Raw genomic sequence first — 20,631 nt, 5'->3', positions numbered from 1 at the left:
ACTGCAATTCCCCTTTAAGTTTACACCACGGGGATGAAAATGATCTAGAAATAATGTCTCCTGGCCACAGAAATGTTTTCCATCTTGCTTTAATATACGTAGAAAACGGTATTAACATGTTCACCAAATAACTTTTATGTTCCTTCATTTTTAAATGACATACTAATATTAAATAACACATAGTTGGTATATCATTAGAATGAGATGTTATCCTCCCACCTTGGGCTCTTGTTAATATATTCACTCCATTTTTACTGCAGTTCTCTGGGAAGCAGCCAAGTTTTTGTTAACCATTATTGGAGACCCATAGACAGTGAGAAATAAAAGCCTGAAGCAGCAAATTCCAGACTTCAGAATGCATTCTTTGTAACAAATTCACACAAAAGGGGGATTACATAATCCAAGTATCGGAAATATTTCAGTTTTAATTTCATGCAGGCTGTTATATAATTGATCCCATTCTTGCAGCTGTGTTTATTATATTAAATGATTTTTTTTATTATTATAGAACCCCAAACTGCAATATCGTATTAATCTGGTGGAGAATAAACCCTGCTGGACTCAACGGTAATTACTTTTGAGTAGAAAGTGAGTATATGAAGAAATAACAATCTCTGGCATTTGAAGCACGCAAGTCTTAAAGCTGTCAAGTTACAAGACCCTTGCACCCCTAACCCTTTAGGAAAAAAACCACCAGGGGTGTTCAAACTTGACAGCTTTAAGACTTGTGGACTTCAACTCCCAGAATTCCTCCTCCAGTTATATTGACTCAGAAACTCTGACATTTGAAGCACGCAAGTCTTAAAGCTGTCGAGTTACAAGACCCTTGCACCCCTAACCCTTTAGAAAAAAAAACCTCAGGGGTGTTCAAACTTGACAGCTTTAAGAGTTGTGGACTTCAACTCCCAGAATTCCTTCGTCCTCCAGTCATGTTGGCTCAGAAACTCTGGCATTGAAGTGTGCAAGTCTTAAAGCTGTCAAGTTACAAGACCATTGCACCCCTAACCCTTTAGAGAAAAAAACCACCAGGGGTGTTCAAACTTGACAGCTTTAAGACTTGTGGACTTCAACTCCCAGAATTCCTCCTCCCGCTCTTCATCTTGATGATGTGCGAACGGGCAGGGGGAGGGAGCTGGAAACAGCACTGTAGATTTGTGGAATCTCTTCTATAGAAGAGCTTAGAACTGGCAGGAACAGTCACTAAGTGAAGTGTAAGCCGAGTATACTCCAGTGTTTCTCAACCTTGGCGACTTTTAAGTCCTGTGGACTTCAACTCCCAGAATCCCCCAGCCAGCTGGCTGGGGGATTCTGGGAGTTGAAGTCCACAGGACTTAAAAGTCGCCAAGGTTGAGAAACACTGGAGTATACTACCTGTGCGTACAAATACGAGCTTGGGTGGGTGGGGTGGGGGGGAAGAGGGAGGTAAGAAACGCCTCCGCCAACCGGCAGGGGGCGCTACTCAACGCCCTTTCCCCGCCTCCCGGGAAAGCGGCGAGGAGGACCCGTTGCAAAACCCGTCGCAGCAACCACGGCGCATGCTCGGGGGGTTCAGGCATGCGCCGTCGGGGGCTGCGCTTTCTCTCGGGAGGAGCTAAGCAGCCTGGCCGCTGAGGCTCTTTCCCGGCAACGCGCCTTCTCCGCTGCTCGGAGCGTCGCTGTTGCTGCTCGGCCACCGGCTCCCTCTGATCCGCAAGGCATGTGATGGCGGGTTGACCGGGGGCGCTTTTCTCTGCTTAGTCATCCCGCTCCGAGGAAGCGGCTCGCGGGCGCTTATCTACCCCCCTCGACCGAGCGAGCGAGCCCGGCGGAGCAGCGGCTCTTCCCCCGTCGAAAGAGAGACAGAAGGGCTCCTTCCCGGCATGGGCACCGAGAGCGGCCGGGCGGCCGTCCTGCTGAGACAAGCGCGCACCCTCAACCTGCAGACCGGCAACCTGCTCAACTGGGGCCGCTTGCGGAAGAAATGCCCGGCCAGCCCCAGCGAGGAGGTGAGCGGGGAGGAGAAATGATGGGGGCAGTCGTGTGGATGTGGGGGACGGGGAGGAAGCGGCGCCCCGCGTGATGCTTTTTTCCCCGATGGGCGAAGGTGGACTCCGGGTTGCGCGGAATCACATTCCGCCTGTGTTTTGGGTCCCCCCCGTCCCCCCCATGAGCTTCGGGTGAATGTGGATGGATCTACGGCAGAAATCAAAGCTCGTGTTGTGACCGACTTCACTGTTGTCAATAATAATAAAAATCATAATAACACTAATAATAATAATACTAATAATCATAATACTAATAACTAACAAAAGTAATAATAATAACACTAATAATAATACTCATAATAATATTAATACTACTACTAATCATCATAATCATACTAATACTAGTAATAGTAATAATCATAATCAACACTAATAATCATCATAATAAGCATCATAACACTAATAATAATACTCATAATAATATTGCTCATAATATTACTCATAATAATATTAATACTACTAATAATAGTAATAATCATAATCATAGTACTCAAAATCGTAATAGTAATAATAGTAATCATCATCATAATAACTAATACTAATAATCACATTCCGCCTGTGTTTTGGGTCCCCCCCCCCCCATGAGCTTCGGGTGAATGTGGATGGATCTACGGCAGAAATCAAAGCTCGTGTTGTGACCGACTTCACTGTTGTCAATAATAATAATAATAGTAATAGTTGTAATTATAGTTGTAATAATAGTAATAATAATAATCATCATCATAATAGTAATCATAATAATATCTACGACAAAAATCAAACCTTGTGTTGTGACCGACTTCACTGTTGTCAATAATAATAATAGTAATAGTAGTAATAATAGTTGTAATAATAGTAATAATAATAATCATCATCATAATAGTAATCATAATAATATCTACGACAAAAATCAAACCTTGTGTTGTGACCGACTTCACTGTTGTCAATAATAATAAAAATCATAATAACACTAATAATAATAATACTAATAATCATAATACTAATAACTAATAAAAGTAATAATAATAATACTCATAATAATATTAATACTACTAATAATCATCATAATCATACTAATACTAGTAATAGTAATAATCATAATCAACACTAATAATCATCATAATAAGCATCATAACACTAATAATAATACTCATAATAATATTGCTCATAATATTACTCATAATAATATTAATACTACTAATAATAGTAATAATCATAATCATAGTACTCAAAATCGTAATAGTAATAATAGTAATCATCATCATAATAACTAATACTAATAATCATCATCATACTAATAAATAGTAATCATCATCATAATAACTAATACTAATAATCATCATCATACTAATACTAATAAAAGTAATAATAATCATAACACTAATAATAATACTCATAATAATATAATACTAATAATCATAATCATACTACTAATAGTAATAGTAATAATCATAATCAACACTAATAATCATCATAACACTAATAATACTCATAATAATAATACTCATAATAATATTAATACTAATAATAGTAATAATCATCATAATCATAGTAATCAAAATCAATAGTAATAGCAATAACAGTAATCATCATCATAATAACACTAATAATCATCATAATCATCATAATCATCATAATACTAAAATAATAGTAATAGTAATCATAATCATCATAATACTAATAATAATACTAATAATAGTACTACTAATAATCATAATCATACTACTAATACTACTAATAGTAATAATCATCATAACACTAATAATCATCATCACTAATAATACTACTAATACTAATGATATAATACTACTACTAATAACAACAACAACAACAAATGGGTGGTTTGGAGTCCCCAGAATTATAGCAATGGTTACCGTACTTTGATTTATTTAAATTGGAAGCACTGAAACAAATAGAACAGTTGAGATAAAAGAAGTTTGAAGCTCAACAGATCTTCATCTCCAGCTAACTTTAAATTAATTAAATTAATTTAAATGAACTAAACTCAATTTCCAAAGGTTTGTTCCCCTCGCTAACTGCAAAACCAGCTAACCGAGTCTCTTTAAGCCTGAATCTAGCGAGCCATCTATATAAAACGCTGCTTTGTAATATACAGTATTTTTGCTGGGCCTTCCCTATCAAAAGTCGTAATGGAAAAGAATTCTGGACTTAACTATGACACAAAATGTTTGGTGGGGACAGTCAGGTAGAGTTCAAAGGTAAGAAACAAGCTGAAAAATGGCTGTAAAGGCTAAAACGCTTAAAAAGCTGGGATATGAATGATTTTTTTAAAAAAATCCATCATTCAGATGATGAATAAAATATATACTGTATACAGATTATATTTATATTTATGTTGTCTTGGTTGTGTAATAGATGTATACAAACTTTCCAAAGATCTGATTGTGGTATCTATCAGAATAATTCAAGGCCAAAACCTTGAATGGGTTGAAATTAAAACTCTCGGATACCACAAAGATTAACATTTATAAATGGCATAAATATTAGAAGAACAGAGTCCAGGTTCATAAAGCGTTCTACTAAATTACAGGAACGTGGGAGTGTGTACTTGTCTGTACATAGACATGAGTGTGGACATAAACAGTGCCATAAAAATATAACAATAGTAGGGAATATAGTAGGAGTACAGTAGTACTAAACTTCTTAACAGTATTTATTCATTGTATGGTTGTAAAACTGATTGCATGGGGTGTAATTAAAATAGTTCATCCCCTGTTCAGGTCACAAGAGATAAAAATTGAACCTCTTGTTAAAACATAGTGGGGTATTCCATATTGCAGCCTCTACTTGAAGCTCTTTTGCTGCTCCTGCTAGTGACAAATGTTCTCAGATATTTGAGGTGATAAATAAATGTTTAAATGTTGCTGTGCTATTGTTAAAAAAAATACAGAGGCTTGGCTTTCGGTACTGCTGCAGGATACACGGGGACGGAGAGTTGTAGCATGTTAATAGTAGTTGCTACCGGAGGGATCGCTTCAGAAGTGCAACCAGCCCATTATTCTTGAGATATAAATTTTTGCTGCATGAGGAAACGTATAACTTATTCTCATTGGGAGAACATAGTTCCAATTCCTTTGTTTCCTCTTTCTGGCTTGTCCTATCGTAGGTTATATCTCATACTGTACACATACGCAACATACCTTCTACAAGAGGTGTGTAGGGTAGTTTTTTTTTTAACTTTAAGAAATACTTGTTATAACCCGATGAATCTTAATTGTGGTGCTCTCAGAGTTTGATTTGAGTTTGTGATAAATGGAAAAATTTCTATTATTAGGCGGTGCTTTTGTACACCGGCAAAATAAAATTCACAAAGTCAACAATGTTCCATAACTTTGAGGTTAAAGTTCTAGTAAAACTTGAGCGGTGCTTCCTGCCTATGAAACAAGACTTAGAAAGGTGCCTTCGAGGTATTCCTGGTAAAGGGAAAACACCTTCAGGAAGAGAAGGTAAAAGAGTATTTTCATCCAGCCACAGAAATAGTGGTGTGTTATGGAACATGCAAGGGCCAAATTGTTGGTTTGGAATTTTATATTTCAAGCCAGGAATGCGAACAGACTAAAATTTGATCAACAATTATAATGAAAGTTTAAAAAAAAAAATCTGCCTTAATCTGGGGCTCTATAAACATTGCCAAAGATAATTCCTAGTATCATGGTCCATTGTATAATAATAATGATAATAATAAGGATGAGGATGAAACACAGTTCTCTGCCTTTCTTTTAAGACCCGGGTTAGATTGTTATACTCAAAATAAAACCTGCAGAGATATTTTTTTCTGGTTTATTTTTTCATTTTAAAATGTTCTAATATACTTCTAGCTTAATATAAAATGAGGGCAGATTGAACTGTGTAATAGTTTTGTTGCAGCTTGTATCTGCTTCACCCTTGTTCTAATTGCACAATGGAATCCTGACATAATTAAAGCAGGAAATCACATTCTACCCCCAGGTCATATGTGGAAGTATGACCTACTATGAGATGTTAACATTTGAGACACTTTTGTGGTTTTTTTTTTTAATTACCTAAATATGGCATGTTTTAGTTAAGAACAAAAACTGCAAACAAAATTGGGTCAAAGTTATTTGATCAACTATGTTCAAGTATCTTATATTTACTGCAAACTTCCTTTGGTCCAGTGTTTAAAACTCATTCATTAAAAGATTGGCTTACTAATCAAGGAGATTTTGAAATTCTTATTTTATAATATCATGAAGGTTTGTGAACCCTTTTGCATTCTCAATATTTCTGCGTAAATGTGACCTTAAATGCAGTCTGCTTTCCATGCAAATCCTAAAACTAGTTAAAGAGAATTCAATTAAATGTCTTAAAAACCATTGCACTTGTTCATTTATTTATTTATTTAGGAAAAATGATCCAGTGATATATTACCTGCATGGCAATTTTTCAGTAACTGGTATTGAATTGAATTTGAATTTATTATATTTCTATGCCGCCCGACTCAGGGCGGCTCACAACCCAAGTCGGGGGGGGGGGTTACAAATAAGGGAAAAAAAGAACACGAACAAAACAATACCACAATTTAAAACACACAACAACCATACCATTCGAGGGGGGACAAAAACTCATTAGCCCCAGGCCTGTCGGAACAGCCAGATTTTAAGGGCTTTGCGGAAGGCCTGGAGGGTGGTGAGGGTTCGAATCTCCAGGGTATGTCCCTTTTGGCCAGCAATAACTGCAACTAAGCATTTATGATAAATTTTAATCACTCCTGCACATTGGCTTGGAGAAATTTTAGCCTATTCCTCTTTGTAGAACACCATGAACTCAGAGGTTTTAGAAGAGTTCCTTAGGTGAAGTTCTTTCCTTCTTTTACATATAGGATTAAGCTCAGGACTTTGATTTGGCCTTTCCAAAACATTGATTTTCTTCTGCTTTAATCTATCTTTGGTCTTATGACTTGTGTGTTTTGGAATTTGTTAATACAATTCCGAATTCCTAGTTCTGTTAGTGATATAGCAAGTCCAGAGGCAGCAAAACCATGATATTGCCATTATACCATGTTTCAAAGATTGGTTCTTAGGCTGGAATGTAATATTTACCTTTTGACAAACCTTAACATTTTACCTTCAAGGCAAAAAAAAAGTTCTATCTTAGCCTTATCTGTCCACAGAACATTTTTTCTCAATAGCCTTCTGGCCTATTCCTATGGTCTTTTGCCAACTGTGGACAGGCAGTAGTGTTCTTTTTGGAGGGGCAGTAAGCTTTCTGCTTACAGCCATGTCATACACACCATTATTGTTCATTGGCTGTGTCGCTAATGCAAGAGAGGTCTTTCATTTCTTAGACAATATCTTTGAGACTTGCCAGTATTCTAATCTTGGCCTGCATATGCAGTCTTAGGAGATGTTTCTTTTTTGGATGTGTTCTTTCAGTTCATGAAAGCTAGTAATGAATGCTAGCTGCTTTGTCCAACTCTTCAAAAGCTGAGCGTAATCCTGGAATTGTTTTAACACGTTGAAGCTTCTCAGTAGATAACTGCGTGAATGGAAGATTCTCCCAAATTCAATATTTTGAAAAAATCACTAGTCCAAACTGGAAGTATTTTCAACAGATAGGAGAACTATCCATGACCACATTGAATTCTGTGGGTATTAATGCACATTATAAAGCCCTTCATGGTATTGGACCTGGGTACTTGAGAGACCGCCTGCTGCCAATTACCTCCAATAGACCGATTAGATCCCACAGATTAGGCCTCCTCCGAATTCCATCCGCCGGCCAATGCCGACTGGCGACTACCCGGAGGAGAGCCTTCTCTGTGGCCGCTCCGACCCTCTGGAACGAACTCCCCGTGGAGATTCGAACCCTCACCACCCTCCAGGCCTTCCGCAAAGCCCTTAAAACCTGGCTGTTCCGACAGGCCTGGGGCTAAAGAACTTCCTCCCCCCCCCCTCGAATGGTATGGTTGTTGTGTGCTTTTAAATTGTGTATTGTTCTGTTCGTCTTTTTTATCCCTTATCTGTACCCCCTTCCCTGACTTGGATTGTGAGCCGCCCTGAGTCCCCTTCGGGGAAAAGGGCGGCATATAAATGCAATAAATTCAATTCAATTACTATTTAGAGACTTTATAAGCCAGTGCAGAATGGTTAGATTGGAGCCACATTGTTGAAGTGGTCAGCTGTGTAAGGTTGATAAACAAACAGATAAATGCCATGCATTAGAGCCAGTTAAAACAAGGGGGGACACATGAGATATAACTCAAAAGTCCAGAGGTGTTATTTATTTATTTATAATGTAGTTGAATCTTGGTAGGAACCGACAATCAAAGAGACACTTAGGTGAGAAAGGTGGAATAGAAATGTGGGGAATAAATAAAATAAAAACAAAGAGGAGCAGCCTCCAACCACCTGTGGCTTCAAGTACTATTTATTCGTTTCCTATTAAAGGAACCTACTGAACCCAAAGTGCCATCATTAAATAATAGACAAATGTGCTGCCTAAAATGAGTTCTTATTATTGTCAATTTACCAATTTGAAGCTTAGGGTTTTTATTTATTTATTTATTTTAGATTTTTTTAGATTTAAAGTTTATTTATATGCCGCCCTTTTCCCTGGGGGGACTCAGGGCGGCTTACAACTTAAAAAGGGGGGGGGAGACAACTTTTAACATATAAGACAAATACATAATTAAAACACAACATTCATACTATTCGGGCGGGTTGTAGTCTTAACCCCAGGCCTGATGGGATATCTATCTATGTATCAAATAATTTAGCTGCATCATTGGGAACTCTGGGCAGCAAGCGAGAATTAATAATAAGAACAAGAAATAAAAACAAGAAATTGCAATGTTAAAAAAAAAGCTTATTAAAAAGTGAAAATACAACCCAGAGGAAAGAGATGATAAAACACCTCAACAGTGGAGCCATCTGAGTAGGTCCCTAGCAGAGATGCTATTCTACCGGTTTGGACCGGTTCACCCCAACTGGTAGCGGAAATCGTGGGTAGCCCCGCCCACCCACCCTGGCTCTGCGGCATCCCATTTAGGCCCTTTTTTAAGGCATGGAAGTCTGTGCGCGTGCACGGAGGTGGCACATGCGAGCGTGCTCACCTTTGTGAACCGGAAGGGAAGGGAATACCAGAATACCACCCCTGGTCCCTAATCTGTGCCACACACACACATACAAACCCTGGACTGACAACATAGTGAAGATTTAAGAGCTTTGGGGAATACTATAGCAATAGCAACAGCAGTTAGACTTATATACCGCTTCATAGGGCTTTCAGCCCTCTCTAAGCGGTTTACAGAGTCAGCATATTGCCCCCAACAACAATCCGGGTCCTCATTTTACCCACCTCGGAAGGATGGAAGGCTGAGTCAACCCTGAGCCGGTGAGATTTGAACAGCCGAACTGCTGAACTGCCGTCAGCTGAAGTAGCCTGCAGTGCTGCATTTAACCACTGCGCCACCTCGGCTCCTATAAAAGAGCTATTCCCATTTTGGAGGGAAGAATATCCCATGGGGGGGGGGGGGGCACCACAGCAGAAAAGGCAGGTCTCCTGGGACCCATTGAATGAAGGTCCCTGGCCAATGGTACCTGCATTATACCTTTATTGCCAGATCTAGTGGGGCAGGCTGGCATAACCAGGGAGCCCTGTTGCATGCCATGAAAGATTTTAAAGGTTAAAACCAGCACTTTGAATCGAAGCAAACTGGCATCCAGTGCAGAGGGCATTGGATGTATTTATGACACCCATGAACTGTTCTTTGACAACAATTAGTAGCAAGGAGCCGAGGTGGCGCAGTGGTTAGGGTGCAGTACTGCAGGCCACTTCAGCTGACTGTTATCTGCAGTTCAGCGGTTGAAATCTCACCGGCTCAAGGTTTACTCGGCCTTCCATCCTTCCGAGGTGGGTGAAATGAGGACCCAGACTGTGGGGGCGATATGCTGACTCTGTAAACCGCTTAGAGAGGGCTGAAAGTCCTATGAAGCGGTATATAAGTCTAACTGCTATTGCTAAGATAAGTGATAGGCCTTCCCCTCTTTTAAAAAGAGACATCACAATTCATTTTGGCCTGTGTCTGTCAGCTAAGAAGAGAATAAATAGCTTTAGCTATTAGAAATAAACTTAAACTTGTCTTCAGATACTCCGCAGTTTGAGGGGCATTTAGAAAAATAAGCCAACTACCATGATTGACTAATGAGGTTAAGATATTATGTTTTTAAGAATGAATGCATACTTAATAGGTAAGTTCTGACATACATTGTGGTTAATCATGATTTTACACAATGAAGTTTCTGCTTCTACAGTTTCTCCAGTATTATATTGAAGAAGAGATCAAATAATTCCAGTTCCCTAGTTGTTTGTCTTTTGATAAACTCCTCAATTTGATGGAGACTTTAGAAATGTAAGTAGAGTGGTAATAGATCAGGCTGATGGCCAATTTGGTTCACCGACAAATGTACGCTCGACAAAAGCGTGCCTACGAAACCGCGGCGAGAAAACCGCGAGGTCGAAATCGCGCCGACAAAAGCGCACCTTCAACAAACAACTAATAACAACCTAATAACCCTAAACCTAACCCTGAACCTAATCCTAACCCTTGCCTTAACTTTTGGCGCGGTTTTGTCGGCGCGGTTTTGTCGGCGCGTTGTTGTGGGCGCGTTTATGATGTCACGGTTTTGTCAGTGCGGTTTTGTCGTCCGTGCATTTGTCGGGTCACGGGCCAATTTAGTCTAGTTATACATCCATAACTAACCAGATATCTCCAGGAAGTTCACAAGGATGGGCTTAACGTTGATGAACACTTCTTGGGGATAACAATGGAAGAGTATTCTAGAAAGCAGCATGCTACCTTTGATTCGGAACGTAGTTCCCCAAATGGACAGTTTATCTGCTCCCTTTACTAAAATCTTCAGTCAAGTTCAGCCTCTTGTAATTTCATAGATGTATTCATGCCATTTTCTTGACAACATTACCTAAGTGAAATGCCCTTGCTTTTGCCAAGAGCGGATTCCTTTGTTAAGCCCAGAGCCCTGGTATTCCCAAGTGATTACCCTTCAAATAGTAAGCAAGTACCATACCTATTTTATGATTATTCACTTTGCTAAGTGCTGCCCCCATTTGGCACTAAAGAGAATATATCCAATTTATTAATAAAACCTAGGAATAACAGTTTAGAAATGTACCATCTCCTGCTTGCTCTTGTTGGTTATGCTATGTAAGTTATGATATCCATAATTCATACACCTAAATGGTTCACCGACAAATGCACGCTCAACAAAAGCGCGGCAACAAAAGCACGTGGAGAAAGCCGCGAGATCGAAATCGCTTCGAAGAATACGTGCAGAAGTGCGCTGACAAATGCGCACCGACGAAAGCGCACCATCAAAAAACAACGTAATAACCCTTACCTTAACTTAAATCACGTTTTTGTGGGCGCGGTTTTGTCGGCTTGTTGTGGGCACGTTTATGACGTTGTGGTTTTCTCACCACGGTTTTGTCAGCGCCCTATTGTCGTGCGTGCATTTGTCGGGTCACGCGCCTAAATATATGGGCAGAAGGAATATATGAATACTGGAAAGTTATTTTTACACTGTTTTTTGTTTAATTTATTTCTTACATTGAATAGCAGAAACCAAATGTTAATATCGGAATGTTATTTACAGCTGCGGGATTGCATTCAGAAAACTTTAAATGAATGGAATTCAAAAATTGGCCCGGATCTGATGCAGGTAAGTGATCCTTTCATATTTCTTTAATCATTACCACCAGCCTTTATTATAAATATTAACCAGTACAAAGAAATTACCAAACAAATAAAGATCTTTAGGCCAGACAGGTAAGATTAAATTAAATAAAAAGGTAACTGAAAAGAATTATTAGGAACAGAAAATGTTAAAACAAACAAGTCAGAATAATATAAAAATGAAACCTAAAAATTAACATAAGAGCTAATAAATAAAACAGTAAAATCAATTGAAAAAGATTGTTGACTTCTACAAATATGCTTCTTACAAACTCAGCAGAAATATTGCTACTAATAAAATAAGAACAAAATAAATTACAAAATAATTATTATTTAAATAAATAACATTTCAGTCACTGGAAATAGAATAATTTGCTTTTTTTTTAAAAAAAACCCAGCTGTGGTGTAACATTAATCAGTTTTGAATTGTTACTACTACTAGTCAAGACTTACACGATAAAATGTAAATGGAAAGTACCTCATTAAGGAACATGCATGAAAGTATGTCTGTCTTCACCTATCAGCGGTGGGCAACCTGAAGTAAAAATAAAAGAAGAAATATCAAGTGTTTGCTCCTAGTTGTTTCAAAATTGTTTCACTGTCTATTGTATGCTTTTTGCATCTATTTTTGAATCATTGAAGATACAATAAGAACATCAAGTCGGTGTGGAGCAGGAATTGGCAGTGTTTCACATTTGAAACACTATTATGCACTCTGGATATTTTTCTCCTTGTATCAGTGGTGGGTTTCAAAAATTGTTGGAACCTACTCTGTGGGTGTGGCCTCCTTTGTGGGTGTGGCTTGCCACCCATGTGACCGGATGGGAGTGGCTTGCCGCCCATGTGACCGGATATGAAGATGCCAACGACACTTGTCGGAACCACCTTAAATTACCTTACACACGGCACTGGCATGCATAAGAATATGATGTAAACTTGTTTTTTAAAAGGCATTTTTGGTTTGCGTTAAAAGAACTTCAACACACGCAATGTTCTGATTGCACCACAAACGCAGTAGTCATCCTTCCCTTTCACAGAGGCACTGAGGTTTATAAATATGAGCATGATAGTGTAGAATAATCATATCCAAGGACCAGTGGTGGGTTTCAAAAAATTTCAGAACCTTTTCTGTAGGTGTGGCCTGCTTTCCGGGTCCACTGGTGGAACATCTTCTAACCGGTTCGGTAGATTTGACGAACCGGTTCTACCGAATAGGTGCGAACTGGTAGGAACCCACCTCTGCCTTGTATCTAAAAAGGCCAAAGGTTAAATCTTAATAGATTCTGGTAGTTTTACAGATACACTAAAGAAGCTCAAAATTATCAAAATCTGATGAGATTTGGTAACTTTGGAAAATTAAAATTTCTAGTTAATGGGGAAGTTACAGATTATTTGCAGCATCCACATGTACACGTGAGATTATTTCGTTCCTGTGGGCTCTGTGTTGACAATCTGTTGGTATCCCACCCTGTCCTCATTTTAAAAAAGCAAACTTGTGAATGGATTTTAGGGTCTTCAATGTCTCTTTGTGTTCATTAAAAAAAAACCAGCAACACAGATCTGTAGAAAGTATTTTGAAGCTGAATTATTGGAAAGAGAAATTGCTGCCCATTTACAGTACGGTACGCCTGTCTTCGACCTGTAAATGAGATGCATATCAAGATACAATGTCTTGCTTTTCCTGACTAATCATGCCAGTTTCACATAAAAGCATAATCAAATTGGGGGTTAGCCCCTCTGGATCAGGGGGATAACCTTAGACCAAGGGGAGTCATAATTTCTATCTTGGATATCCACTTGGTTTTATAAAAACTGAACATAGAGTGAAAATATATTTTAAAGTGTCATTGTGCTTTTTGCAGCTGACAGTGTATTAGAAATGCTTAGCAGCCTCAAGACAAAAGCTGCTCATGATTATTTATTTCAGGATACAAATAATATTTAAATATTTATTTCAGGAAATTCCAGACATTATTGACTGTACTCTCCCACAAGCAGTAGAAAAGATTAATTCTGAAGAAAGAGAAGAATTGAAAGTTTCAGGTAAAAATCAGTTTCGTGCTCAATGTTGCAGAAATGTGAATAATCTTTACTTGCTTTACTTAACTCGCGTTACTCCTTGGTTACAGAGCATCAAAATGTGGGATTGAAATGGACATTCATATAGTGAATTGGAGTTCTATTTAATATAGTTACGTCTAATAATGTGCCTACATACTAGTGGCATTCCTATACAGCATTAAATCAAAAGTTAGCCTGTGCAAGTCATCACAACTGAATATTATTCAGCCACCCAGAGTGTCTCTGTGAGGGAATATCAAAATGTGATAAAATAAATAAATGATTGGTTTTGATAGGTCCTATTAGTAGGCTGAAAATAATATAAAAATAGGGAAAAAAATAACAGACAATATGCAAAGGAAACTCAAATTAGGGATAGGCGTAGAATGGGGGACTTCCGGATGGGAACAATAAATAGAAAAAGCATCTTGGAATTGTAATAAATCAAAAACTGAATAACCTGAAACAACAGCCAGAAAGACAAATACAATTCTAGACTGTGGCAACAGAAATATAATAATTTTGAACTATGAGAAGTAGTAGTTCTGAGCCCCACATTTTCAGAAGAATTTGGAGAAACTGGAACAGATACAAAGAAGGTTAGAAAAAATATATAATGGTAAGTGCAGTGGAACCAAATATATTTGGATGTGGTTGGATTCAAAACATTTTTATCTACCTTTCACTGAAGATATCAGGAACACTTTTCTTCTTTTACAAAAACTGCAATATGCCACTGAAAATATATCTCTCAATATAGTGGTGGGTTTCAAAAATTGTTCGAACCTACTCTGTGGGTGTGGCCTCCTTTGTGGGAGGGGCTTGCTGCCCATGTGACTGGATGGGAGTGGCTTGCCAGCCATGTGACCTGATATGAAGATGCCGACGACACTTGTCAGAACCACCTTAAATTACCTCACACACAGCACTGGCATGCATAAGAATATGATGCAAACTTGTTTTTTAAAAGGCATCTTTGGTTTGCGTTAAAACAACGTCAACACACGCAATGTTTTGATTGCACCACAAACGCAGTAGTCATCCTTACCTTTCACAGAGTTTTATAAATATGAGCATGATAGTGTAGAATAATCATATCCAAGGACCAGTGGTGGGTTTCAAAAATTTTTGGAACCTCTTCTGTACGTGTGGCTGCTTTCCGGGTCCACTGGTGGGACCTCTTCTAACCGGTTCGGTAGATTTGACAAACCGGTTCTACCGAATAGGTGCGAACTGGTAGGAACCCACCTCTGAATACAATACATCCTTGAGCTTTTATATTTAGGTAGAAAAAAACACGATCTTGCATTTTGATTGGCGTCCTTGTTAACGATCGCCTTTTCATTTTCAGCAAAACTCTTTGTCACAAGATCAAACTCCTCATCAATCAGAGAAGCAGTCAATATGAGTAAGTTCAAAATCTAAATTCGAGTGACAGCCCAGTTTATGCTTCGTATGTTTTTAAAAATGCTTTTATAACTAAAACAGGTGACAGATTTATCTCAAGTTTTTTTAAAAAAAAGGCTTTCATGTCCTTCCTGTCCTTGAACTACAGCTAACAAAAAGCAAACATTGTCCTTTTGTTCTAGACAAGTAAATTCAAGCTTGTGTTACTAAAAGAAACAGTGGCTTTGTAAACTCAAGTGCTCTTACGGTAACTTGCAAAGCAAATTAGAAGTCTCCTGTGTCCCTTGACAATCATTAGGCTTTTATTTTTCTTATAACACGCTAAAATTGTTTGGGGCTACTGAGAAAGAAAGCATGGATATAGAAAGGAGAGAAGTATATATAAGGGAAGGTATGGGTGACATGTTAACTTTTCAGTTAGCTTTGAAAGTAACTTTTTTTTAACAGCTGAATTTCAAAGCCTATTTATAAAATATAGAGGGTTTTTTCCCCCCATACTTCAGAATATTTCTCTCCTCATTGTATAGATACTTCATTGCAAGTTAAAATGATTTTGCTGGATCTTTACAGTTCTGAAGATCTGGAGATTCACAGGCCTTATGGTGGCATCTGCAATCTAAATCATTTTATCGTGTATTTTATGACGTACCTCTTACAGCTGTCAAAATGCTGTATATGTATGAATGCTGAAGGAACATGCAAATATTATTGATTTGTGAGTGAATTACATTTGAAGAGCTCCAGGTCGTTACCATACTGAATGTGATATAAAATAAATGTAACAGGCTGAATACAGATAAGTTGTTTCTGCTTTTTAAAAGTATATAAAATTGTTCCTTGTTTAATTTTTTTGTTTTGTTTTGTTTATTTTTAGCATGTTCAGCCCTTGGTGTTGACCAGTTAGATTCTGTGATCATTTCTCCCCCTGCAACTGAAGATGGAATTAATTTTTCTTTAGAATATTTACAACCTTACTGGACAGAGCTTGAAAATTTAGTCCAGAACAAAAAGATTGTTGCCATAGGGACTTCTGATCTAGATAAAACATTGCTAGAACAGCTGTTCAGGTGGGCACAGGTAAGAAACAAGCTGCTCATTGTGAATTCAACTCCTATTAAAGCACAAACTTTTTATTACCTATTGAATGTTTCATTTATTTTAGGTGAAACCGAGTAGTAACCAAGTGAATCTTGCTTCCTGTTGTGTCATGCCACCAGATCTGACTTTATTCGCAAAAGAATTTGACATTCAGCTGTTAACTCATAACGACCCAAAAGGTAATGTCATCTTAAGAATCTGAGGATTGCCTTGTTAGAATAAACAAGAACAATTCTGTTAATGATAAAAAAGACTTTAAAGACTTTCTAAAGCCCTCTGTCTGTGGGTTGATAGGTTGAAAACAAGGCCTGGAAAACCTTTGAAAAATTTGAGTGGGATGGTGGCAAAATATCAATCCACTAAATGAAATATATTACATGAGATGACACCTACGAGACCGTCTCCTGCCACATACCTCCCTTAGACCAATAAGATCACACAGGATGGGCCTTCTCCGGGTGCCTTCAGCAGGACAATGCCGGCTGGCGGCGCCTAGGAGTAGGGCCTTCTCTGTTGCCGCTCCGGCCATATGGAATGAGCTGCCCCCAGAGATCCGGGCTCTCCCCACTCTCATGGCCTTTCACAAAGCCATTAAAACCTGGCTTTTCCGGCAAGCCTTCTGATTGGGTGTTTGTTGCATTCCTTTTTTAACTTCGTGTGTCCTATTGTTTTTAAGTTTCTTTCATTTCTTTTTATTTCTGTAAGCCGCCCGAGTCCTCCGGGATTGGGCGGCATAGAAATCAAATAAATTCAATTCAATTCAATTCAATATTTTTTGATCAATAGAGAAGAGGATTTTAGTATTGAAAAGGCCCCAGCATTGCCTCCGGTGATCTGGTTATTTTCAATTACAGAATTCCAACCTTAGAAGTCTCAGATGAGGCTGTAGCATCTTGAAAATATCAGCTCTGTATTACCAAGAATTCTGCCCTAATTTGGGGGGCGAGGGAAATGATATTAATTTTAAACACTTAAAATATAGATAGTCCTTGACAATAGAGGCCAATATTTCTGCTGCTGAGTGAAACAGCTAAGTGAGCTTTGTCCCATTTTTATGACCTTTTTTGCCACAGTTATTAAGTGATTCACCGAAGTCGTTAATAACATAGTTGATGAGCGAATCTGACTTCCCCATTAACTTTGCTTATCAAAAGTTCGCAAAAGGTGATCGCTTAACCATCATTAATATGAGCCAGTTGCCAAGCATCTGAATTTTAATCGTGGGGACGCTGCAACATTCGTAAGTGTGAAAGTCACTTTTTCAGTGCCATTGTAACTTCTGAGGATCGCTAAACTAAAGGTTGTGAGTCAAGGACTACCCAATGTGTTATGAAGTGTGTTTGGGAATACACATTTGTTTTTATCAAATAATACTGGTAGCGCATATACTAAAATACTATTCTTATCATCTGTTCAACTCTTAGAACTGCTTTGTGAAACAGGTTTCCAGGAAGCTCTTCAGGAAAGCCTTCCAGATTGCCGGGGGCACGAATGGACTCCCCTCTGGCTTCTGCGGTATTCGGTCATTGTTAAAAGCAGAGGGATTATCAAATCCAAGGGCTACATCTTGCAAGCTAAAAGGATCCCATCATCTTAACGCTGATCTTGAAAACTGGATACTTTGGAGAGACCCTATCTCTACTTTATATTGAACCTAGCAGTTGTTTTTTTTTTTAATTGACAAAGTTATCATAAAACCCAGATTGCATATGGGATGGTACTCTTGAGCCTATTCTTTCAATTTCATTTACTTTCACATACTATATGGTGATCTGTGTTGAGAACAGTTGGCTCGCCTATATAATATTGTTTTTCATTAAGATTTACTAAACTAGGGATATTGTATGTAATCTTTAGAATATTTTAATGACTAATATAAATTCAAAATCTAGCTAGCTATATTTTGATTGAAGTATTTTTATTTGTAAGGCATAATTGACTTGGTATAGTTTATGGCCGCTGGGCTGATAGAAAACTAAATAAACCACATTTTGGTGGAATAAGGTGACTTCACAAGTGGTAAAAATATGTGAAATATTTAATAGAGTCATTAATTTATATTCAGTTCACTACGCCTCAAACATCTTATCAGAGTTTGACTAGCCATGCACAATTTTTGTTACGTTTGTTGTATTTTTCTCTTGGCATATGTTCAGAAGATTTTTTTTTTAACTCAGAATTATATGGCTCCAGTGAAGAGTAGAATTAACTTTTTGAAAATTGGTTTTGCTGAAGTTAAAACATACTTATATTTTGAAAAAGATAAAAAGTTGTATATATAAATTTCAGCATTGCACTGAGTATAGCTTTTCAGACATTTTTAGGATTTTTTTAAAAACGACCAGAGGTGAAGATAAGTTACTTTTAAGTTTGTGGGTTCTTCAAAAGAAATTGATTCAATGCTCTTAAGCACTTAATTTAATTAGAAAACTGCTGCAGTTAAATGAATATTTTTATTCAGATTATCTCTAAAGAGGTTTGCTTATTGAGATTTCAGTAGTTTAACAATGTACATTTTTGCCATTTTAATGGATATTTCTGTGTTATTAATGCACATATGAAAGTTATGTAAGAGATGCAAACTTTATCTGGATTTTAAGCTATTAATTTATAAATGAAAATGTTATAGGTAACTTTACTAAAGGTTTTATTATGCTTTTCATACCATATTCATATCCTTGGATCCATTCCGACATGGAAACCTCTTATACTTTATATTAAAATAATTTTGCATTAGATGATTTATTAGGTGATGGTGTTTGGATTCCACAATATATTAAGCATGAAAAAGCATTCTTAATTCAAATTTCAGTCTTTACCAGGAACTAGGTTCTATTGAGCTCATTGAGGTGTTAGTGAATTTTAATGCAATGAGGCCATGTTTCAGGTTAGTTGGGAAGAGTCCTTAAAAACTTGAGTACATCACTGAAATAAAATTTATCTGACAACATTCTGGAGTAAATTTTGATGTGCTGCTTGAAATTATACACACAAACACACATACATATAGATAAAAAAAAGTTACTGAATATACAAAAGAACTATTGTTTTTGCAAAATTTGGGTTGGAATATAAAGTGCATTGAACAGTAGGAAGCAGCTGTTTTCTGTAGTTTTGTCAGGTGTTAAATTTCTGCAATGAATGAATGTTTTAATAGTTTGCAGTTATTATGGATTAAAAGAAATCTTGATCCAAAAAATGCAGATAACTATTTGAATCTTAATGAGTTTGGGGAGATAGTTGGGGAGATTTTATCTAATTCTCCACTAGTCTTTCATAAGTTCTGTGTGCTGAAACTTTCACATAAAATATAGTTTTATTATTATTATTATTACTATCTTTGTAATCTGTTTTTAAAGTTTTTTGTTTTAAAAAATGCAATGCACTGTAATAGTGAAAGCAGAACATATTCCTGGCAGGATTGAGGAAAGAAGGGATCTTTTTCCAGGCAGAGTTAAATCTCATGGAATAGGTAAAATAACTACTGTACTGTTTAATTTAAAATTAACTTTGTAATGGCTATGAAGTTTCCATTTGACATTCAGGACATACCGGTAGCTGGTAGTTTCTAAATCTCCTTTGTTGAGCTTTTTCCAGCAGTGCAAAAAGGATTTCTTTTTGAAGTAATATTTTCCTTTAAAAATCTATTAACGTTATTAGTAAAAACTCTATAACCATTTCTTGACAAATGATTTAGAATTATTTCAAAACCAAGGAAAGTATATCTAGAGAGAGATGCATTTGCAAGGGAATAAAAATCCAAATTTGGGAGGTTTTAACATTGCACTTATTATTTTATCTTTTTTAACCAATCAAATATCTTAAAACAGTGCTTCTCAAACCTAAGTAAGTTACCCAAAATCAAATGGGTTTTTTTCTTTTGGTAATATACAGGTTGCTTGCCCAATCACAACAGGGACATTTAAACTGACCGTTTCACCTACATTGGGTAAAAAGGACTTTCTGATAAACGATTTGGGGTAATGAAGGAAAAACTTTTGAGAAGCACTGCCTTTCCATCATCTAAAAAAGTTTGCCTTCCATGTTCAGATCTAGGTAAAATTATATTTATATAGAGTGATGGGCACCTCCGTTTCCATTTTATCCTGGAAATTGAAAGATTTGCCTGTGATTCCAGTATTCCCAAACCCATCTCCATCTCAATGCATCATCCAGGACGAGCAGCAGTCGAACGGGTGAAGGCGATAGGGATTATAATTGTGATTATTGCTGCTCTCCATATAAAATGCAAGCTTTGGGTTGAGGGGCAACTCTCTAGGCTGTGTTTGGAATCCAGGTTTGGTTGAGTTCTCAGATGCCATGTGGTGA

General features: G+C 37.4%; 1 protein-coding gene across 1 annotated transcript; it reads left to right on the top strand.

Annotated features, from left to right (window-relative positions):
• Window positions 1–1,569: 1,569 nt before the first annotated feature.
• On the top strand, window positions 1,570–19,299 carry GCLM (glutamate-cysteine ligase modifier subunit). The gene is made up of 7 exons (XM_032218281.1): window positions 1,570–1,985; window positions 11,657–11,722; window positions 13,695–13,779; window positions 15,149–15,205; window positions 16,079–16,281; window positions 16,367–16,481; window positions 17,727–19,299. The coding sequence occupies exons 1-7, from the start codon at window positions 1,860–1,862 to the stop codon at window positions 17,897–17,899; spliced, it is 825 nt and encodes a 274-aa protein (XP_032074172.1). The 5' UTR covers window positions 1,570–1,859; the 3' UTR covers window positions 17,900–19,299.
• Window positions 19,300–20,631: the final 1,332 nt, after the last annotated feature.

Source organism: Thamnophis elegans, chromosome 5, assembly GCF_009769535.1.
Source record: "Thamnophis elegans isolate rThaEle1 chromosome 5, rThaEle1.pri, whole genome shotgun sequence".
NCBI classification, from domain to species: domain Eukaryota; kingdom Metazoa; phylum Chordata; class Lepidosauria; order Squamata; family Colubridae; genus Thamnophis; species Thamnophis elegans.
The sequence above is the reverse complement of the archived record's forward strand: the minus strand, read 5'-3'. Positions and strand labels throughout refer to the sequence as shown.

Bases quoted from the DNA above. Each gene is read 5' to 3' on its own strand.
- GCLM (XM_032218281.1), top strand. From the start codon at position 1,860: ATGGGCACCGAGAGCGGCCGGGCGGCCGTCCTGCTGAGACAAGCGCGC. The intron at 11,723-13,694 runs GTAAGTGATCCT...TATTTATTTCAG, and splicing joins TTGGCCCGGATCTGATGCAG to GAAATTCCAGACATTATTGA. The intron at 16,282-16,366 runs GTAAGAAACAAG...CATTTATTTTAG, and splicing joins AGCTGTTCAGGTGGGCACAG to GTGAAACCGAGTAGTAACCA.